The 23,945-nt window shown below is 39.8% G+C and overlaps 1 protein-coding gene across 1 annotated transcript; it reads right to left on the minus strand.

The window, feature by feature from the left end:
- On the minus strand, nt 1–23,284 carry LOC125241393 (protein lava lamp-like). The gene is made up of 22 exons (XM_048149857.1): nt 23,220–23,284; nt 22,471–22,560; nt 21,915–21,927; nt 21,278–21,381; nt 20,117–20,345; nt 17,114–17,217; nt 16,023–16,108; nt 13,945–14,062; nt 12,783–12,839; nt 12,391–12,456; nt 10,349–10,483; nt 9,026–9,061; nt 8,452–8,502; nt 5,949–6,029; nt 5,381–5,545; nt 4,777–4,890; nt 4,093–4,203; nt 3,575–3,727; nt 2,808–2,962; nt 1,931–2,092; nt 1,271–1,358; nt 1–338 (listed from the first exon to the last, which is right to left on the minus strand). The coding sequence occupies exons 4-22, from the start codon at nt 21,335–21,337 to the stop codon at nt 141–143; spliced, it is 2,169 nt and encodes a 722-aa protein (XP_048005814.1). The 5' UTR covers nt 21,338–21,381; nt 21,915–21,927; nt 22,471–22,560; nt 23,220–23,284; the 3' UTR covers nt 1–140.
- Nucleotides 23,285–23,945: the final 661 nt, after the last annotated feature.

Below are 23,945 nucleotides of genomic sequence, written 5' to 3' on the forward strand. Positions count from 1 at the left end.
TGTTATTATTATTACGGTAGTTTAGTCCCGTTTATTATTGAAAATTATATAATAAAGCTACGGAAACAAACAAAAATATTCCCGAAATAACAAAATAACTCTTTTACAGACACAGGTATTGAGCAAAACACAGTCTTGTTCTATTTCTTGGCCTCTGGCGCCAGCGTGTCTATATACTCCTTGCACACGCAAGGTTGGCGCGTGTCTGGCGCCGTCTCCGCGTCTGGCGCGATCTTGCGCAGCGCCGCGACTTGCGCCGCCAGCCCGCGCACGCGCCGGTGCGCCATCTCGCAGTTGTCTTGCAGGCGGGTGACTTGCGTTTCCATGTTGAGACGGAGCTGGAACACGTATTTTAATGTCAAACTCATGCCTCTGCCACACACTAGACGAGCGACGTGGGAAGGAGCGAGGGAAGTAGGCAGAGGCATAGTGTGGCCGCGATACTCGTCATGACGCTCGTCATGCCCACCCCACCGCTCCCTATTTTGTCGGTTTTCGGCGCGAGTAAGGGCCGGCAACAACCTAGCGCGACTAATCGCGCGAGTAGGGCAGTGTGTGGCCGGATAGGGCAACATAGCGGCAGCGCGAGGGGCATAGTGTGGCAGAGGTCTCAAATAAGTAGACAAATAATTCTAAAATAACATGTCCTTTGAAGAAAATCTACTTGCCAAAAAAATAATGGTTGATAGAAGCTTTTACCGCTGATTTGTACGTTTAATTTCCACTGAAAACTAATAATCATCAAGGCAAAAACTCAAACACGATTACAGATGTAAAGCGAAAAAAAATTCCTTCATATTCTTACGGAAACGTACGAACGTGTGTTGCTCTTTCAGTCTGTGTGAGTAAAGCTTACTGACACTGTCTGAACAAGGATGACAAATACGAGCGTTTCCGTAAAAACACGAAGGAAAAGCTTTTCGCACTACTTAACATTGGGTTGTGTTGTTATCAATGTTATCATATTGTTATCATCATTTAATACTAGGTGGCACATACGCCGCTGGCTCTGTCGCGCCAATACGCAAGCGCGATAGAGATAGTATCCATCGCCAGATCAGATGGGACCATTATAAAATATTCATTGTCACCCGACTTATGTGAATGTGTATAAAAATTTCAGCTTCATCAAATTTCCGGAAACTGGGAAGTGGATCAAATTGAACTTGCCAGTACCAGTACAGTGCATAACTTACCTACATTTCAAGATCAAATAAAAGATTGCGCAAAGTGAAATTTTCACTACAGAAGTTCCAGGTCTTAAACTAACCTCCTCCCTCTCCTTATCCGCGGCTGCAACCTTCGCTCTGCTGGCAGCCAGTTGCATCTCGAGCTCTGCGATGGTCGTCTGCATACATCTGTGAACAGGCATTTATATAATGTCTCATAAGCTTAGAAATCAGACTGTTTTCTTACGCAGTCACCAATACAAAGAAGGAAAACCTTGGACTAATTGTTTACGTTATACTTTGTGCCACATCAATGAGATTGTTGATTGTTGAACGTTATATGATCGGTTGTTCCTAATCACCGCTTAGCAGGTGAGGTGACATGAGTTACCTAGATGGTAGACCTTTGTTCGAGCTATGGAATGAGTTCCCTGCCGTTTTCTTTCAGATGAGGATCTCCAATATTAAGTGTAAGGGTTTCTGGATTAGCATCTATGTAAGCCACGAGGATATTTTTTTTTCGAGATTAAAAGAAGAAGGAGGTACGGTCGTGTTATGCAACGAACACTACTCAGTGAGGAAGGCTATGAAATCCCGAGCAGTTTTTTTTTATTATTATTATAAATGGGCTTACTCTTGACCACAGACTAGCCAAAGGCAAAGACGTGGCCTACGATGGAGTGAGCTCGCCCAGAAGATGCCTGTTGTGGCCTTGACTTGGTTGGTATTGGGCCCTTGATTTTTTTTTTCGAGATACTCACTTCCGAATAGTCTCAGTCCGCTGGTTGGCGCGAGCGATGGCCCTCTCAGCCTCCTCTCTAATCTTGCTCTGTTCACCAGCCAACCTCTGGTTCTCATCGATCTTCTCCTGGAAGCGGCTGCCGCAACCTAGGAGGGACTCTTCGAGGCGGATGACGCTGTTCCTGTAATAATTAAGATAACATGGGATCAAAGTTTTGCACGTGGCTTCGAAAATTGCGGAATGCTCTATAAAAACTTCCACCCACCATTTTAGGGGATTGGGGGTTAGGAAGAGACAAAAAGTAGCCTATGTCACTCTCCATCCCTTCAACTATCCAGACATACACACTTTCCTATTTATATTATTCCCGGGAAACTTGGCAGACTTTTTTGTAAGCCACATACAACATGGAGGCATTCTCCACCGGTTTATTCAGGGTTCTACACTTGCAATCTACTAGTCTGTTCGGCAAGAGTCAAATAATGTCTATAAAACCTCACACAATGCCGACTCTTCTATCCGAGCAAACTCTATAACAAAATGCCGTCTTCTATCAAAGACAACAGATCTTTTCTTTGTTGTTCGGCCTTCACGCGATCCTAGGCCAGCTGTTTCTCTAACAGTTTGTTAAAGATTTACAGCTTTCGCAACTGTTCGGAAAGAGTCGAAGAATGTTTAAAAGGGCACACATTCCACGATTTCTCTTTCAAACGCAAGAGGTCAATATTGACTTGTGGCGGTCAGGTATCCGTTGGTTAATTCAGGGTGTATCTAATCTGCTAGAATCTGTTCGACAAAAGTCACAGAATATCTACACGAGACACATGCCACGACTTTTCTTCCGGAACGGACCATATGAAAAAAATCTCCAAATAAAGACACTGAAGACTACTGACTTGCATCTATCCAGTTCGGCCTTCAACTTGTTGTTCTCGTCAGTGAGCTGCGCGACCCGCTGCTGCGTGGCGGCCAGCAGCTTGCCTTCTGCCACTCTGTCCTGGCCTGGCTGCTTTTCAACCGGTTTGTTCAAGGTGAATTCTAGGACTGCAATCTGTAAGGAAAATTTAAGGATTAATTTCTGTTTGTAATTCATCTAGGCCATTTTTTTTCTCCTCCTCCCCAACTTTTTTTCATCTTTTTTTCCTCAATTTTTTTAGCTCCTTAGCCAACTGCTCGGCCCTATGTTCAGCAAGCGCTGGCTGCTGCTGAGCGTCCCTAAGTTGGCTGTGAGTGGCCTGAAGCAGCTTTGCTAGACCCCAAGTTAACCCTAAGAGAAAAAGCGTCCCTTACCAGGTGGCAAGTGGTATTCCAAAGAATTCCTTGTCTTTAGCGTTGGCTTGGCAAGCTGCCAAGCTAGAGGCTGTTTTAGCAGTCAAGTCCTTACCGTATCTCTAGCGAATATTGAGATCCCTGGCCAACTAGTTGGCCCGTCCGGAAGCTGGCTATGAGTGGCAGTTTGAGTAGAAAGTTTGCCTTATAAGCAGAGATTGGACGACTGGGAATCATTCTAACAACATAAGATTCTCTGAGGTATATTATATATCTGATATTATAGTCTGGGTAGTTCTTTTCTCCGGTAAAGCTTTGGTAACTCTATATTTATCTAGGAGGAAAATATGGTTAAGCTACTTTTAGGTTCTTACCTCTGTTAATAAGTTCGTACCTTATCTCTAGCGCATATGAGCTCCCTAGCCAACTGCTCGGCCCTGTGCTCAGCAAGCGCTTGCTGCTGCTGAGCGTCCCTAAGTTGGCTGTGAGTGGCCTGAAGCAACTTGGGCAGGGGAGTCAACTCCTGGAGCTTCTCTTGAAACTTGATCTGAAAGCATGACAAGAATAATTAAGCAAATAAGTACTACATCTACTGGACCGTAATTTATGCGATAAAGTAAAGAATATATCCATACTAATATTATAAACGAGAAAGTGTGTGTCTGTCTATTTGTCCGTCTTTCACGGCAAAACGGAGCGACGAATTGACGTGATTTTTTAAGTGGATATAGTTGAAGGGACGGAGAATGACATAAGCTACTTTTTGTCTCTTTCTAACGCGAGAGAAGCCGCGGGCAAACGCTAGTATTTCATAATCTGTCAGATGTTACATTCAGCCGTAGATCATATAAATTGGCAGATATTTTCACCAAGGAAGTCAATGCGTTTAAACGCTTAGAACACTAATGTTACCTTGACACGTTGGATTTCAAAGTTGATCTGTTCCGATATGCGGACGTTGTCAGCGTCCAACGCCGCGAGCTGTCTCTTCTGCTCTTCTGACAGCTGCTGGGCTTGAAGAAACTGGAACATACATTTATCGATATTATTAAAGGCGTTCTGGGAATGTTATTAAATGAGACAACGCACAAAAAATGGCAAAGTCCTCCTGCTGATTTATTGTTATCTAAATAAACTACTAAATAATAATCTACATACTTACTTAGCTTGTCTCATTCTGATTGTTCATATCTTAAAGATCGTTTAATCATCTGTTCTGTGTCTTATACAAAATTACCTTTAGGCATAAAAAGGGCAGCCATTAGAGCATCGATCTGAGATCTTGCAACACTTTCTGAGACACCTTCAACGTGCACATAATTGCTTTCAGAATTTTATCCTCCAGCTGTTTTATCGCTAGTGTTGTTGGATTACACCCATTACATTTCAAAGATTGTCTGTTTTCTTCTTGGACGCTACCATATACTGAAAAAAATTGCCTCCAGGCGGTGGTCTTGAAGATGCTCCTCCATTTCGGTAGTCTATCTTTATCATTATGTACCTGCTTCAAAATACCTGTCTTCAGAAGACAGTCTACAGCCGTTGTTGCTACTCTTTCCTGGTTGGTCGCTCCTTCCAAATACTGAAAACACTTGCCTTCAAACGATAGTCCTGAAGCTGCTTCTCCATTTCGGTGATCAGGGTGAGCTGTTCATCAATCTCGGTGTTGGCTTCACGGAGCATCTGCCTGAGATTCTGCACGTTCACTTCCTGAGAACAAAATAAATATGATGGCAAATATCATGAGCCCTGTAAATGGCGGGTCAAATGATAGCTGTGGGTCTGATGGGTCAATGGGTCAAATGATGGCTTCTATGACTTGGAAAAATGAGCTTGTCTCGCCACTCGCACGCGAGTGTAAATCAACCACTACCTAAAGTACAGGTACAACAATCGGCATGGGGCTAGCGTAGAGAGTACAAAATCATTTATTTGTCCAACATAGGTGTACAAGGTGACACTTCAGTCAGTTTCACTATGTTGCGCCTTACAATATACAAAGACCCGAGCCTGAGTTTCATAAGAGGATGCCAGTGCCCATCAGTGGGACGTATATTAGGCTCAATTATTTTTCTAAACTACCCTACTATCGCAGAAGTTGCATTCAACCTCGCAAGTCTCCCAAAACTTGTTGATTCAGTAGATGACGTGGCCAATGATGATGATGTTAACTGCCCGAGTACATTTCCATCAAACTTACGGTCTCAAAAGCCTTCTCCGGAGGCCCCTGCATATTGGTCTTCGGCGTCAGACCCTCAAATTTCATCTCCAGTTTCCTCAACCTCGCTTTAGTCTCTCGAGCGATGCATCGCTCCGTTTCCGCTTCCTCTTTTCGCTTTAGAAGTTCAGAGCGGAGGAGAGCGCACTGCAAGAGAAATATGTGTACAGCCAATGTAGTCATAGAGAAGTAAACACTTAAACACCTCCAGAGTCCTAGAAGCATTTATTTTTTTTTTTTTTCAATTTGGAACCTTTTGTTAGTCAATATCATCATCCTTCATGCGTTATCCCGGCATTCGCCACGGCTCATGGAAGCCTGGGGTCCGCTGTGACAACTAATTCCAAGATTTGGCATAGGCACTAGTTTTACTAAAGCGACTGCCATCTGACCTCCATACCCAAAGGGTAACTAGGCCTTATTGTAATTAGTTCGGTTTCCTCACAATGTTTGCCTTTTGTTACTAAATAAAAGTTCAAAATAAATTTTGGAATATGGTCAAAAAGTACACGAGGACTGAGGAGGTGAAAACTGGAAGTATTTTTTATACGTCTGCAATGTAGCTCTTGCATTCATCTTCGGATTTCTGGAGCTTTTCCTTGAGAACGTTAATTTCTCTTTCCGCCGGAGTCTGTAAAAAGAATTATAACTGTAATTTAATTTTTTTTTTCGACAAAAGGAGTACGCTCTTCTTTTTCTTTTACGTTCTTTTAAATATTATATCTAGCCAAAAAATATCTTAGGTGACAGGTAATGTCACAATTTAGTTGAAGTTTTTGGTAAAACTCATGCCTGAGGACAGTGAGGACTGCCAAGCTAATTAATGGTGGATAATAGATAAACTGATACAGTTTTTTCAGTACAGATGGTCGTTTTTTTACGCACTAGTTCGAGAAGTGGTTCATTATATGCCAGGTCGAAACTTCGGAGGCTCATCTGTACTGAAAAACGTCGTACGATACACGTGCGAAAAGGAAAGTCGTAACTCGTGTCGATTTAAAACACTCCCTTCGGTCGTGTTTTAATTTATCGCCACTCTTTTCGAACTTCCTTTTTTACGCACTTCTATCGTAATGTACTATTTAGATACAGATGGTTCTTTTTTTACGCACTAGTGCATGGTTCATTTCTTGGCAAGTCGAAACTTCGCAGGGGCACATGTAGCTACTGAAAAACGTCGTAATACGATACACATGCGAAAAGGAAATTCGTAACCGCCGCCGATTTAAAACACGACCGAAGGGAGGAGTTTATCGCCACTCGTTTCGAACTTCCTTTTTTCCGCACTTGTATCGTAATTTCAATTCTCAGCTTTGAGATTATTTTTGTAACCGATGACTAAAGCTGAGTTTAGACCTGCAAGTTATTGCTGCAAGTTTTGAGACGCAACTATAAGTAAGAGCGAGTGGCAAATATCTGCATCTCTTTCTTGCGGTTTACTGACGATTCGCCAAAAAACGTTTCCCAAAGTTTCACATCCCAAACTATTATTCCCAAATTATCATTTCCCAAATAAACGTTTGGCAAAACAACTTATCGCAAATTGACATTTAGCAAAACTTTTTTTGGCAAGTATTTGTTTCCCAAAATATTTACTTGGTCAAATTTCATTTTACCAAATATTATTTAGTCAAAGGTATTGTTAGGCAAAATTTCCATTTCCCAATATATTGTAATTAAATGGCGCACTAGAAATTTGTTTGTGGATTTAGGTTTAGGTTTAAAGACATTTATTCTCATAAAGATAATACATCACTGACATGAGAACATATTTAAAATATATACTTACAACTAATTTCATCGTCGCAACAACATGACAACATAACAAGATATTAGGTAAGTAGTTATTAATTTAATTTAATTTAATCATCTCGACTAAACGTTTGACTAGTTTTGCATTTTTATAATATAGGTATGTCTTCAATTACATGTTTGTGAAGATGCTTTTTAAACGAGTTAAACGAGTCGAGATGCTTAATATTTGAGGGTAGATTGTTATACATGCGCGCACCTTCAAAAGTAATCATTGATTTGCCGTAGTTGGTACGAATCTTCGGCAAGATAAGAAAACTGGCGCGGCGGCTATGTCGAGTACAGGGGTTTGGAACATTTTTCCTATTTTTAAATGACAAGTTTGTGTGTATTTTTTTATTTAAAGTTTTGCGTATAACAATGCAACTATTGTAGATATATAATTGTTTGATACTCATTAATTTTGTTTCAGCGAAAACTTTTGTTGTGGATGTTAGGTAGTGAAAATTAAATAGCATTTTAATTATTTTGTTCTGTAAAATTTGTAGTTCAGATAATCTTGTTTTTGCAGCACTGCCCCAAATTTCAATAAGGTATAGCAGGTGTGGTTTAACTAAAGCATTGTAGATTGCCACTTTTTGTTTTTTGGGTATACATTTAACGGTATTACGAAGAGAACCTCGCAGTGTTACTAATTTCTTTTTTATATTATCTATATGTATATTCCAGGTTAGGTGAGTGTCCATGTAAAGACCTAGATATATTATACTTATAGATTTTATACTTTGTGTCCAAGATTTTTGTGAAATAATGTGTATGTCGTACTTTTTTTTCCTCCTGCTGCAAGCTGCAAATGCGGATACATTCTATTAATAAGAAACCTTATGTTTTCAAGATCATTATGTTCTATTAATTTTTAATTACTTTAAAAAGCCATTTCCGGTTTGCTCACTGTCAACCTAACACGCATCTCCTCGCTTCGCTCGTCGTCGCACCTAAACTGACCCTGTCACACACGAGTTTTCTGTTACAATACTAATAAAATTATTACATCTACTTAAATAAAATTTGACTAAGTAAAATTGTGCCATATAGTTCTGTTTCAAAATTTGCAGCAAACGAACTTTCTTGCTCTGTTTCTTTGCAAACTTGCTAACTAACTAAGAGGAATTTCAACCTTCTCAAACTTCGAGTTTTCTCCGATTTCAATTTCAACCTCTTAAAGTTCCGAGTTCTCTCCGATTTGACATAGGTAACTTATATAGCCGAATAAGCCGAACGAAGAGCAAAATGGGACTCACCAGCGCTGCATCTGGGTTGCAGGATGCAGGACAAGGAGGGCATTTGTTGCACTGAAAAACCAAAGATGCAAAGTTGTAATAAGGCGAAAGCTGGTGTCAGAAATTACCGACAAGTTTGTACATTTGGATCACGTCTCCGATTTGGATAAAAATTGGTAAGCTATTAGAGTCCATGATGCTGAGCAAGATCCACTAGGTTTCCCAAAATGTTCTAAATTGATTGTTTGAAACTTTCCTTTTTTTTTTGATGGTAATAAAAAAGGAAGGTTTCATACAATCTACATAGGACATTTTGAGAAACCTAGTGGATCTTGCTCAGCATCACGGACTCTATAAGCCTACCAATTTTTATCAAAATACGAGACGTGATCCAATTCTACAAACTTTTCGGGAATTGTACGTGTGATATCACTCTGGATCGGGCAAAGCGGCGTGATCTTCTGTTGGAGGCTCGTAAAGAGCGCTCTATAGTGTAAGGCCAAGACTGGTAAATTAGAGGACATTTGTGTTGGAGGCTAAGACTCTTTTTGAGTCATCGCGCCAATCAAATAAAAGAAAATTGATTTATACTTACGTCACGTTGGGTTGCAGGCATCGGTGGCATGCCCGTCTGCCAAAAAAAACACGTGTTATCAATGTAAGTAAATATAAAAAAATGTTAATAAAAAGAACATTATAACATTTATAAAGCCGGGGTTACATTAAAGCCACACCGCGTGTCGCAACGCAATCGGTTACATACATTTTGTATGAACGTGGTCACATTAGCTCAGTCCCGCTTGTCGCCGAGCGGCCGTATAACCGAATACAATCCCACACTTTGCGACACGCGGCGTGGCTCTAATGTAACCCCGGGTTAGTAAACGATGAGTAACGGGTATACTCTTGGGTCGACACGTTCGTTTTTCGTCACGTTCCTAAATTTGTCCGATTCTGCTTTCGTCAGCCATTCTTTTTTCGTCACGATTATCGATGGTCTTTCTCAACTACGGTCAATTTCGTTGTTCATCTTTATCTTAATTCGTTTCGTTCTGTACTCGTCATAATCTTCTTTCGGCATGTTCGCTGTTAAATTATGTTTTTCGTGTTTTTTCGTATTCTTAGGTCGGTACCAACTAAGAATATGACCAAATACGAAATGACGAAAAACGATTGAGTCGAAATAAGAAAAAAAAAGACTATAATGACTGCATTAGACTTATATTGACCGGGATATAGACCGTGATTACCTTTTTGATTTTTGTCGAGCTCCCGATATTTCGACGCAGTTGCATGCATCATGATCACGGAAAACTGACGAAAGCGGGTGGATGTTAAAGTTGTATAGACAGCGCGCGATCTACCCTCCTTCGCGCGCGTCGGCTGCGTTCAGTTGGTCGCGTTCACACTCGATGGTCTGTCCAAACACACTACACTCACAGTGTCACTACGTTTGTTCAATTCTGACTTCACCGGTTTTTTACTCACTGATTCCATACATTAGATAGTTTGAAGCCATCCTCACGATTGAAATTTTTATATTTGTGAATCTCAATGGCTTCTCTTACAATCTCGGTATGTAGTTAGATCGCACGCTGTCTATACAACTTTAACATCCACCCGGTTTCGTCAGTTTTCCGTGATCATGATGATGCAACTGCGTCGAAATATCGAACAAAAATCAAAAAGGTAGTCGTCTAATGAAAATAACCGTGAATCATTCAAAACTCTTATTATAATGACTGCAGATTAAGTTGACGAATAAAGAATGGCTGACGAAAGCAGAATCGGACAAATTTAAGAACGTGAAGAAAAACGAACGAGTCGACCCAAGAGTATACCGAGTAACGGATTACAAAACGTCAGAAACTCATGAGTTTCATATCTCTGTCATGATAGAGACTGTTGTAATAGATACCTGTGGCTCATAACAGACGTTAGTCCCACCACCGCTGGGGCAAGGCCGGCCGCCGCACAGGCTGCCCGCATGTTTAGTCGTCGCCATCTCTTGTACCACCCGCACTTGTTCTTCTAACTCGCTTAGCTGTTTCACCTGTTACATGATTTTTTTTTGTTTTTTATAAGCTGTCAAATAGGCTTGTGTCGTTCTCGAACTATGAACTGTTAGGAATAAAATCCCATCAATGACCGAAATGAACTGAATCTTTCCGTGCTCTGAGAATCGGTCTTTGCTCATTTAGTTCAGTATAGGATCGGCGAGCGCGAGCGGTTTGGATCGAGAACGAGCGTGTGACTGCGCCGACCGAGAGCGAGAGCTACTTAGCAGAGCTACAAAAAAACGTCAAGTTTTCATATTAAACTTCGGTTACTTACAACCTTTCGACCCGGAATGTTACTATCTGTGGACTATTCGTATCAGTGTTAAAAACACTATTTGGTCCCATTCGTTCTGATCTTTCCGACCGTAGTGGTCGCTGGTCTGGCTGAACTAAATGAGCAAAAGACCTAAAAGAGCGAACTAGTTCGTGGGAGCGATTGAACGAGATCGGAGCGCTCCGATCAACGAACGAAACGGCACAAGCCTACTGTCAAAGTTTCTGTTTTTGTTCTTTTGATTACTCGTGTTATGTTGACTCTCCTCCAACTGAGGGGGTAGGGTTAGAGCCGGTGTAGCTTCATTTATTTGACGTTCAAAAGCGCATCGTAAAATATGCCTACTGGAAAAAAATATGCCTACAAGATTTTCACACTTTATAAAATTTTAATACTACCTAAAATTTTAAAAAGGGTGAAAATCTCGAAAACCAGGCGACTTTTACTATACCTTAGTGTCGATTTTCTGGACCAGTATAAGGTGCCCTCTTGGTCGTTAAAAGGTTGTCCATTAATTACCGGGCACCCGGTATATTCACCACACCAACTGGTAATGACTTACTTTGCTATTCGAAAACAGATAGCAATATTGCATTTTATCCACGAGTGCAAAGTAATTTCATACAAATTAGTTGGCTGGTAGAATTTACCTATAAATGATGATTTTGAATCAGAAATCCATACTAATATTATAAATGGGAGAGTGTGTGTATCTGTTTGTTTGTCCGTCTTTCACGGCAAAACGGAGCGACGAATTGAAGTGATTTTTTTAAGTGGAGATAGTTGAAGGGATGGAGAGTAACATGGGATACTTTTTGTCTCCTTCTAATGCGAGCGAAGCCCCGGGAAAAAGCTAGTAATGAATAAATCGATGGATTTGATTTATTTTGATGTTTTATACTTAGTCAGTATTTTGTTCGTATTGGTGAGGGGAAAAATTTTGCTTTTTCACTCGGTGGCAAAGTTTGTTTAACCTTTTTGTCTTGAAACCTTAGCACGCGCGGTTAAACAACAACTTTGCCCACTTGTAAAACAAATATCTATTATCTTTACTGTTACGGATGTGAAAGATGTCGAATCACGTTTTTTGCAGACTCCAGCATTATCAGTTTGTCCAACTGCGTCCGCTTTATTGAAAAAAACCGGCCAAGAGCGTGTCGGGCCACGCTCAGTGTAGGGTTCCGTAGTTTTCCGTATTTTTCTCAAAAACTACTGAACCTATCAAGTTCAAAATAATTTTCCTAGAAAGTTTTTATAAAGATCTACTATTGTGATTTTTTTCATATTTTTTGAACATAGGGTTCAAAAATGATCTTAGTAAACCCTTCTTCATTTTTAAATACCTATCCAACAATATATCACACGTTGGGGTTGGAATGAAAAAAAATATCCGCCCCCACTTTACATGTAGGGGGGGTACCCTAATAAAACATTTTTTTCCATTTTTTATTTTTGCACTTTGTTGGCGTGATTGATATACATATTGGTACCAAATTTCAGCTTTCTAGTGCTTACGGTTACTGAGATTATCCGCGGACGGACGGACGGACGGACGGACAGACAGACATGGCGAAACTATAAGGGTTCCTAGTTGACTACGGAACCCTAAAAACGGCATTGTCTTACCAGTTCGGTGTAATTCTCTGCCGGTTCACCGCTCGCCGCGTTGTCTTGTACTGGTTGTTCTGGTGGCTAGAACAATTATTTATCATATTTTTATCACCTCAAAAAGTTGCCAAGTCGGAATCAGCCTCCCATGAGCCGTAGCAAAATACCGAAGATAGGTATAACCTATATTTAATTATTCATCCGCTATAAAGCTACAAATCCAGGGAAAATTTACAAGCTAACCATTAAAGTTGGTGGTCAAAAATCGGTTGCGCCGAATGGAATCAAAATCGTTCTCTACAAAAAATGCAAACAGTTTACTAAAAAGTCGATCAGAGTTTAAACCATGCCCACAGAGAGATAAAAACAGCATTAAATTACAATGAAAAATAACATTGTAAAGTTGTTACCTCAACAGTCTGAACTTCAGAACAACAGTCACTTATGGGTTGCGAGTTTACTGCAGCCTGCAAAAAAAGTAAATTAAGTAAGTAATTGCCAAAAACATCGGGTACTTAGTGGAAAGTGAGCTCCTTTATATAATTGTCTTCAGAACCGATAGCATGGTCGTGCGATAAACGATAAAACATAGGCCGTATATGCCTACCAGATATTTAATTGTTTTCAAACATAATTGTAAGAATTAGGTACATGTATTTAGGGAGATTAAACAAAAAAGATTTGGGACATCTTGTTCATTTTGAGTAAAACGATCCAAAAGACACCAGTACTTATGACGTTTTGTAAAAACGCCCAAAAATGTTATTTTCCTATCATTGAAAAAAATAAGGGTGTTGGAGGCACATAATACGTAGGAAACATTGCTACCTCGGGAATGCTCCCGGGACTCAATTTGTATGTTTAGAATTCACGGCTCTGGGATCAGTTTCGTATACTAAACCGATACCTATCGGAAATACGTTCAATAGTCACATATTTTGTAGAAAAACAACATTAGTTTAAGTGTTTTTTTTTTATGAAAATCAAGGAATGACAATACATGTTCGTTTCTATACCTAATAGTTCAGGGTACGTAGCCGAATGGCACAGACGCACGCGAAACGCTCCTAGATATCTATCTCTATCGCTCTCGCGTATTGGCGCGACAGAGCCAGAATACCTTTCGCGGCGTTTCGTTTTCGTTTTGCATCGTAGAAATGCCATTCGACTACTACGGCACCAGAGTCAAGCGATTTTATAAAATCAAATACGTAAATAAGCCGTAGAAAAAGTGTTAAACTTATTGTATAACTACAAATAGTCTGTTTCATTATATTTATGGAAAAAATCCAAGGTCGGTGTTTCGCGATGACGCGGGAATCTGTCAAACCACTTTTTAAAACCAAGCAAAAGCACACAATACACCATTTCCTGAACCGACAGCTACTTACTTATTATTGGCAACGTTCTTGAAGAAGTGTTGCTGACTAGTCTCATATATAAAGACAAGCAATCTTATGGAATATCAAACTCAATTGCTGGCAATCGTTGAAGCTAATTTAACATAAGAATTAACACAGAAATACCAACCAACTGTTGGCAACACTATTATTGCACCTAGAGACCAGTTACCTGTAACCTCGCATTGTCTCTGGCCAGCAACTTCAGCTCCGCCTGCAGTCTCGCCGCCTGCGCGCGCGCCGTTTCCAACCTCTGCTCTTTCACCATCAACTCCTTGTACAGAATATACCTGTAACACTCCTTCGTTAGTTTGTACTCACCTATGATTAAAGTAGACCCTTCAAGACCTTGTGTTGTCCTTGTGTATCTTTGATTGAGATATATTTTGTAACCTCCTTGAATATTTTTATATTTGCCGTTTATTATAGATCTGAACTGTGTTACCCTTGTACGGTAATTGTTGAACGTGGATAGGTGCGTCCTTCAATAGTTTTTATGTTTGATGAATGAGTACCTTGTACCCAATGTTTGGCAAATGTAGTTTAGGACTGTATTTCTCAATTATTTTGTTTATTTCTGTTTGCTGTGTTACTCTTCTAGATACGATGGTAACTGTGTGTTACTGGATGTCTTTTGTGACTTCCTTGGTTTCTTTTGACTAAGTTATGTGTCAAGAACTTATATTTTATGTCTTTGTGAAATGCTTTGATTGCAGTCTCAGGTAATCTTTGTTAAATGGAGATATTTTCAGTATCTAGCATCTTTAAAATGTTATTCCGATCTTTCATGACTCGTTCTCTCATTCGTTTACTGTTGAATTATGGTTTCTTTGAAAATCTTTCTATATTTTCTATTATATATAAACTTTAACAGTTTGTTACGTCTCTCGGTTTAACATTTCTATTTTTGTGGATTTTTAGATTTCTTTGCAGAAATCTATAATTTTAATGTTTAGTTAGTTGTCATCACATTGTAAACAAGTCATGTGTCAGTTAGACAGTTTCAGTTTTTCAATGTGGCTATGGATTGTCGTTGACAGTTTTTGGAAGGTTTATTATGTTTCGTGAAAAATGAAAAAGGTTTGATGTCAAAAAGTATCAATGTCATTATTTATGTTAACTTCTTAGAGGAGTTACCTTGTCATAAAATTCATAGAAAAATCATTCAAATCATCATTCACGAAGCTGGATCCGCGCTTGATTATTCAAAAGACCTCGGTACGTAAAACTAACATAAAAATACTAATTAACGTCATAGTACTTTATGGGTCACTTGCACCAACCTTGCGAAAACGGATGTTAACCCGAGGGTTAACCCACCATTTTATATGGAATTTGACAGATGACAGCCCACTAACCCTGAGGTAAGTGGTTGGTGCAAGTGGGCCTTACGGCTCAGCCACGACATTGGACTAAGCGCGGCAGCGGTGAGCGGCGGCCATACATTGGAGCGAGACACAGCGATGGGACTTTTCATTCGCACGTATGGCTGCCGCTCATCGCTGTCGCGCTTAGACCAATGTCGTGGCTGGGCCGTTAGTTACTAGTGTTACAACATAAAACATAACGAACGGACAAACATTGTCTGATAATATTATTTATTTTATGGCTACATAGGTAGTGCTAGTGCTGAAGCACTCTGATATCAGGACAGCAATAATGCGTCTTTCAATGAGGAGGCATACTGACATTTTATCCCGCCAGGCGGCGCCTGTGCAAGTGTCTAGGCATGTCACTGTCATTCATATGTGAGAGAGATTGAAAAATATCTTCTTCTCGCTCTCACGTAAGAAATTCTTTATCTGTACCTGTGGACTAATAAGGTGGTGCCATCTGTCATAACCTTTGAGTGTGCCTCCTCATTTCTGGGTCCTTATCATTCAGGATCATTTGTGCAATGGTCTCCTTAAGAGGTTTCCTCCTACAGTTTCGGATAATAATAAATAAATAAATAATAAATAAATAATTTATAAATAAATATAGCAGCTTGCAGCTTTCGGGCGTCATTTTTTGTAAATTGAAGTTGACAATAACATTAAAAATGCCTCGTTACGAGATATTTAATTGCCACAACACAAAAATTATGAACACTAGGGCCTGAGACATATTTAAGCACAGGCAAGTAACAACTTCAGTACAAAATCTGACGCGCTCGGCCGCCATACAAATAGATGAACTTGTTTCTTCTATCTAAATCAAATTCTGTGGATAAAACAGCTCGTTCGTCTATCTGCAAATGGTTCTACTGACCTTTTGACGTCAAGATCTGCGTTGTCAGCAGCCAATCGCTCCTGCATATCCAGACTCTCACTGAGGCGACGCGATAGCTCCAATTCCTGCACATGAAAAAACGTGATATAAAATCCAGTGCCCCGGGAACCCTTGCTACGATAACTAGTAATAATTTTTTTGGAAATAGAGATTTACCCCCTTGTTCCTAAACGCTCACTAAAGTTATCATGCTGATAAAGTTCGTTTGTCCCTTTCCGACACATTGGTGTGATACGAGTCTCTCTTCTTCTTTAAATCCTGTTACCCTCTGCTGGGGTGTAGGGCTCGAATCATATTTCTCCATTTACTCCGGTCTTGGGCAGTTTGGGTAACCTAACCTCCTCCCACCCCATCCCTAAAGCTGAGTTTAGACCAGCAAGTTATTGCTGCAAGTTTTGAGAAGCAACTATAGGTAAGAGTAAGTGGCAAATATCTGCAACTCTTTCTAGCATGTACTTTTGTCTCAAAACTTGCAGCAATAACTTGCACGTCTAAACTCAGCTTTACACCCTGAGCCTGGGATACGAGTAGAAAGGGACAATAGTTATTTGTTTTACAAGGGGGCAAAGTTGTTGTTTAACCGCACGTGCCAATATTGATACCCGAGCAAGCGAAAGATTCCAATATTGAACCGCGAGCGTAGCGAGTGGTTCAAAAAGTGGAATCTTGAGCATTGCGAGGGTTTTAAGGCACGAAGGTTAAACAAATTTTGCCCCCGAGTGAAACACAAAATTTTTCACCACACCAACACGAACAAAATACAGACTATAAAACATCAAACTAAATCAAATCCATCAATTTATTCAATATTTAGAATTCAAAATCATTGTTTTTAAGTAAATTCTAACAGCCAGCGCAAGACATCAAGTTAAAATTTGTATGAAATTACTTTGCACTCTTGTGGATAAAATGCAATTTTGCTATCTGTTTTCCAATAGCAAAGAGAGCCTTTACCAGTGGGTGTGGTGAAAACAAACTTTATCGGCTTGATAACTTTAGTGAACATTTATGAATAAGGGTGTTATTATTTATTTACTGTTATTAAAAATACTAGTATGAAAGGAACATACAGACTTGCTCCTCAGAGATCCGGGGCCACAAGGTGGTGGATGCAACGTTGGAGCCAGCAGAGCACTTGGAGGGACCATCCGGAGCTCATGGACTAAAGGTGGTTCTAAAATAACACAAAAATGTCACTGTTTTTGATAAATAGGCTAAATTGAGCGTGAAGAGTATCATTGATGATGATGACAGTTCGTAGCGTATCACATTTCTTTTTTTTTCGCCACTTCTATCAGATGTGATATTTTTGAAAAAAATTATGCAATTTCTACTCAGAATCACTAGCTTTTTCAATCCAATAGTAGTAAAAAAAATTGTCCCATGCGATTTTTTCTTATTTTGTTACCATTTTCCGTACATGTTGTGTGGGGCAACAAAAGAGGAAAGTAACAAAAATGTATGGAAATTCTGGGACACTTTTTGTCTCCCAGTGAGATTGAAAGTCCTCGTGATTCTGAGTACCTACAATTGACCAAAAATTCCCTAAAAAAATCAAAATAAAAAAGCCAAAAAAAAAAAGAAATTGTCCAGGTAGTTAAAGCCTGACTAGAAATGTGATATGGATTTTAACTGCCTGAAATAAATAGTATAATTATATTTTTTTTAAATATATGACTACCTACGTTGACTACGCGTTGCGGGAATTCATTGGAACTATAATAGTTCCAATGATTTTCTTCATACTATACTGAACTGTCACAGCATACATCAGAATCTTGACAACCCATACTTCCACACATAATATCATAAATGGGAAAGTGTGTGTGTCTGTTTATATGTCCCTCTTTCATGGGAAAACGGAGCGACCAATCGACGTGATTTTTTAAGTGGAGATAGTTGAAGGGATGGAGAGTGACATAGGCTACTTTTTGTCTCTTACTAAGGTAACGGCGGCTATCAACGCGGGTATCGAAATCGACGTCCATTACCGCCGCATTTGCAAATACGCATTTTATAGGCAAACCGACCAATTTCTTAAAAAAAGTTACTCACACAAAGGAAGCCTGTTTAGTTGACTAACGAAGAGGTTGTGTCATACTGACGTGTGACGCTAAACCTAAGTGAACTCCAATCTCATTTAGTAGTTTACGTAATAATTATGGCAAACAGGTGAAAGTTATGCATTTCAAATTATTGTTTATAGTTTTCTACATGACTTCTGAGTACTTTTTACGTATTGTTTAGCCTGGAAATGTGTTTAAAGTGGAAATTAAAAGACAGCGGTGAAAGGCGCCATTTCGTGAGTAGATTCTATTACTGTGGTATACCACAGTAATAGTTAAAGTAGTGATATTAGTTCTTTTGCTTTATTTTAAGTATATGTGATCAGTTATATAATGTCTTACAGTTGTTTCAATCTTGATCTATTCACGCTATCAAAGAACTATTTACGCGGTATGAAAATTATTCAACAAAACCTTAATTTTTAGCAATAACTTCATGACTGATTTCGTAGTTTCTATGAAAACCGTTAATTTGTCAATTTTTTTAAACATTGACATAAAGTCTGATGCTTACTTACAGTTATGTAAACTTGGTTTTAATATAAGGTTGCAATATTTTATTTTGATTTGTAATGAAAATACATCTGTATGACTTTGTTTTTATGGGTCGGAATTAGATTTTATAATACTCCAATTTATGCCTATTACCGATGGTACGATCAGATAACCCTCGGTAATAGAATATATAAGAATCTATTACCGATCCATGCAATATTTGTTTGGGTCGGTAATGGGTTCCTATAGAAGTATCTATTACCGAACGACATATTAGTCTTGTATCAAAATATGACATTTAGTGTACCGTAAGTAGAGATTTCTTAGGTGAAACTGAGTTTTCTGTGGGTATTCATAAAGGAGGATAGTATTGGTATATGTATTTGTCATAATTTGTATATTCAGCCGTCGGTATTAAGCTCCGAATTTTGAGATGGGTTTCTATTTACCGATGGCAGAAAAACACTGTCATTCATACCCTCGGTAATGAAATCTCAATTCGCGTTAATAGAACTGCAGCCTGTTCATTACCACGGTAATAGAAAATTTAGGTATGTTGGCTTCAATAATCATTTTATGACATATAATAAACTAAAATGATCCTAAAACTCTTCAAAACTAATAGTTCAATAAATACTCTTCCATAAAAAAAATATTTGTGGTCGTTAATGAGCTTTGATACCCTTAATTTTTTGGTATCTTTTGAAATCTTCCTTAATACCACGTTAATAGGCGCCATTACCTTAACGCGAGCGAACCGCGGGGACTCTTCTGAAGCTCAGCAGCTCTTCGTTAGAGTAATAAACCAGATTATATTTTCTGGTGAGGATACTATCGCCCAGAAGTTAGTAAAACTATGTAGTAGGTACCATAAGCATCTCCCGGCTGATACCCTTCAGGGCACACGCAGGCATTAGGCTCAGAAACTTCTAGCCCGGCGTTCTGGACTCTTAACACGGTTAGGGCTCCTGGCGATATCGCTGCCGTTCTGGAGTTCAGCTGCTCGTCGTTGGAACAATCAACCAGATTACATTTTCAGGTGAGAATACTATCGCCCCGAAGTTAGTAAAACCAGTATAGGTACCATAAGCATCTCCAGGCTGGTACCATTCAGGGCACACGCAGGCATCAGGCTCTGGACTCCTAGCCCTACGTTCTGGACTCTTAACACGGTTAGGGCTCCTGGCGACATCGCTGTCGTTCTGGAGTTCAGCTGCTCGTCGTTGGAACAATCAACCTGATTACATTTTCTGGTGAGTATACTATCGCCCAGAAGTTAATAAAACTAGTATAGGTACCATAAGCATCTCCAGGCTGATACCCTTCAGGGCACACGCAGGCATCAGGCTCAGGACTCCTAGCCCTACGTTCTGGACTCTTAACGCGGTTAGGGCTCCTCGAGACATCGCTGCCGTTCTGAAGTTCAGCTGCTCGTCGTTGGAACAATCAACCAGATTACATTTTCAGGTGAGGATACTATCGCCCCGAAGTTAGTAAAACTAGTATAGGTACCATAAGCATCTCCAGGCTGATACCCTTCAGGGCACACGCAGGTATCAGGCTCAGGACTTCTAGGCCGGCGTTCTGGACTCTTAACACGGTTAGGGCTCCTGGAGGCATCGCTGCCGTTCTGGAGTTCAGCAGCTCGTCGTTGGAGGCGCTCGGCTTCGCGCAGCAGTTGAGCTGCTCGAGCTGTTGCCGCTCGGACTTCTTCGGCGCCCCAGGTGCCGGATACTGCTTTCTGTGGAAGTATAAAAATGGCATTTTTTCTATTTTATTTACACGTAAATACAAATGTTCTGAGGGCTCTTTCCCAATTCCTAGCTTTTATCTCAGTACTGTTTCCTGAACGAACCCATTTTACTCGTTGTATAGGAAAAAGATTGATGCTTTTGAGATGTGGTGCTGGAGACGGATGCTCAGGATCCCATGGACTGCTAGAACAAACAAGTCAATACTGCGAGAATTGAATATCACCAAGCGGCTCTAAACTATTTGTCAGGAGAGAATACTCAGGTTCTTCGGGCATATCATGCGTTCTAACCAGCACACTCTCCAAAGGAACATTATGCTTTGCAAAGTCGAAGGCCGACGCAGGTGGGCTGACACCGTGAAGAAAGCTTGTGGTTCCATACAGATGGCAGTCCATATGGCCCTAGACCGCGTCAAGTGGAGAGAAATCACTGTTCGTCACGATCACGACTGAGAAGAAGAGAAGAAATATTAACTACTTGCAGAATCCAGCTAGCAGAATGTTCGTGTCAACCTGTCACCGTTACCAAACTACCTATACCATTATCCCCAAAAAACTGGACGTTTCGATTTACTTTTTTTTTTTTTATTTATTGGGAAAGAACTAGGTATGAGAGAACAAGAACCTCGACTGAAGTTGTGTGTATCGGCATCGTGCTGTGTTTTAACGTTAATAGAAAATAAAATTCTAGAAACCACTTAGAATAGATGGAAACCTGGTATTAATCCGCGTGATGGCCTTACCTTCTGCAATTCTTGCTACATATTACCATCTGTTATCATGCGCATGCTTTCCGCGTTGCTAAAATGCTTTAGAAACCAACTAAAACTTGGATTCCTCACGTTCACATCCCCATAAGCCATGACGCGTTCTCAGAGCAGAATAGGTATTTTAGTAACCAATTTATAACAGATGGAAACCTGGTGCAAATCCGCAAGATGGTTCCTCACATCCCTCAACGCATGCGTGCCGCGTCGCATCTCCGTTCGCCACGCTGAAGATAGCTCTGCGTCACCAGAAGATTCTGAAACGTACAAATAAAACGACAAGCGAAAATTGAATAGTTTGGTACTAACAATTAAAGATTATAGAGAAATTAAAGATGAAATATCAAAAATCCTTAGATACATTTTATAAAAACTCATGTTAATGCAACTAAGGCCCACTTGCACCAACCACTTAACTCAGGGTTAGTGGGCTGTCATCTGTCAAATGCCATATAAAATGGTGGGTTAACCCTCAGGTTAACCCTCCGTTTTCGTTAGTGCAAGTGGCCCTTAGTGCCTCAAAAATACATTCTAATTTTATTAAATGGGAAAGTGTGTGTGTCTGTTTGTTTGGCCTTTCACGGCAAAACGGAGCGACGCATTGTCGTGATTTTTTAAGTGGAGATAGTTGAAGGGATGGAGAGTGACATAGGCTACTACTTGTCTCTTTTTAACACGAGCTAAGCCGCGGGAAAATGCAGTAAATTTCTACTTTTTTTAATTTATGTGAGTGTTGGCCTTGTGGCGTCGATTGAAGAAGTGAAAGAGTTGCTAGTTATTTTATACTTACGTGGAGATTGGTTCTGAAACAAAAGATCCCAATTATTGATAAATTAGGAACCAGATTTATGCTTTCAGAGTCAAAATTATTCTAACCTCCAATATACACCGTGTTTTTTTTGTTTTCCGTTAAATTCGACACGTCTTTAGATTTGTTACCAGGAACCATCCTTTATACAGTAACAACAAGACATTTTTTTTTTCATTGGGTAATAACTAATAACTCTGAAACTAGGCGAAACCAGAAAAGTTTATAAGGTATTTTAGTCTTTTAATGAGATCAGGAATAAGCACCTTTGTATACTGTTTGACAGTTCTTCGTCTACATATATTGTCCGAGGTATATATATATAGGTAATGGATTAAAATGATGAATCAGTTGCCCATACCTAGTTGTCATGCACTCTAAATTATTTTTCTTACTGCACCCACATTCGCGAATTTCTCTTTTGCCCTATCTATGGTTGACTGGTAGAGAAAGCCTTAAGGCATTAAGTCCGTCATTTGTACTTTTTTTATTATTGTGCAATAAAGTTTAAATAAATAAATAAAATAAATAATCAAACCTTATATCCCTTACGAGGGCGTTGTTCGCCGCCATCTTTAGCGCTCTTCGCTACTCCTGAACGCTTGACGTTCGCACTTGATCCTCGTACCTTCAAAACAGGGATACAGCATTTCCTCAGGTGACAACCAAAAGTGTCTCTAGGTCCTTAGCCAGGATTTAGTTAAACTCGTCACCCTGAGGTTTACCTAAACTTAACGGATTTTTATTTTATAGAGCTTGGTTCTCATATTTGACTGGGCTGATGACACTCTGATCCAAACAGAACCTGACAGTTTAGGGGCCCTATTTGGGGACAAAAAAGTGACAAATGATTTTTAGAAGGTATCTGTGCCCAGTTTCAGCCGGCGTAGCCAAAATGGCAATAGTTTTTGCCAGACGCCGATTGAAAAGCAGTCTGAATTGTTTTGGGTACGTACCCAGGGCTTAATACTAAACGATCTCAACATACATCGCTATTGACTTTCCAATCGGTCATGAACTAAGTTAGAAAAATTTTGGCATGTTAGGGTTATGGTTTGTTCAGTTCAGTAGCAATAAACTTATCAACCAAAACCTTGTATCAACAAAAATCAAGTCTACCAATGCTCAGCTACGTTTCAGCTCGTTCACGTCGGACGACCGGCCTAGTCGTTTGCAATCCCGCATTTACACTGATATTTGTTCCTGAGTTATGGATGTTTTCTATGTATATAAGTATTTATATGTTTATATCTCCGATGTAGTATGGTCAGCAACAGGGCTACTTACAAGTTTAGTCTCCGATGTAGTATGGTCAGCAACAGGGGTACGGGGGGAAGGAACGGTAGGGTCACTCACAGTAGCACACACTTTCTGTAATCATGACTTTGGCTGTCATAGTCGTCAATCTATGGTTTTGAAGACTTTTCAGACCTAAGTAACTCCATCTTGGACTTCCGGTTCGAGCGCCATCTTAGTGGTATCGCCTTGTGAATAATTCGTTTTTTCTTTTCTCATTAATCTTATCTTATACTTTTAAACGAGCAATTCTTGTATATTTATTTATTTATATATATATATACCGACGATCTCGGAAACTGCTCTAACGATTTCGCTGAAATTTGTTATGTGGGGGTTTTCGGGGGTGAAAACTCGATCTAACTTATCCTTAGGTCCCGGAAAACGCTAATTTTCGAGTTTTCATGCGTTTTTCTTCGCGCGCCATCTCGTGTGAAGTAGTTGTATTGTTAAGACAGAATTACTTCGGTCGATGTAAGTACTATTTATTATAAAGACTAGATGGCGACACAGGTCAAGGCCTCGTATACGAAACAACAAACATTAAGTAAGTTATGATTCGCGGGCGAGGTGTTATAATTTTTTCAAGTCATTTCATATTAATGAAAAAATACTTAACACGAATAGAAAAATACACTATTTGAGCTTTTGTGGCGAAACGCGCGCCATCTCGTGTGGAGTAGTTGTGTTGTTAAGACTGAGAATTCTTTCGCTCGA

This window comes from Leguminivora glycinivorella, chromosome Z (genome assembly GCF_023078275.1).
Source record: "Leguminivora glycinivorella isolate SPB_JAAS2020 chromosome Z, LegGlyc_1.1, whole genome shotgun sequence".
Taxonomy (NCBI): domain Eukaryota; kingdom Metazoa; phylum Arthropoda; class Insecta; order Lepidoptera; family Tortricidae; genus Leguminivora; species Leguminivora glycinivorella.

Coding starts and splice junctions, on each gene's coding strand:
- LOC125241393 (XM_048149857.1), bottom strand. CDS start 21,337: ATGCGACGCGGCACGCATGCGTTGAGGGATGTGAGGAACCATCTTGCG. Junction 6,030..8,451: donor GCAACCCAGATGCAGCGCTG/GTGAGTCCCATT, acceptor TTCTTTTTACAG/ACTCCGGCGGAAAGAGAAAT. Junction 4,204..4,776: donor TTCAGGACTATCGTTTGAAG/GCAAGTGTTTTC, acceptor TGTATGTTCCAG/TTTCTTCAAGCCCAGCAGCT.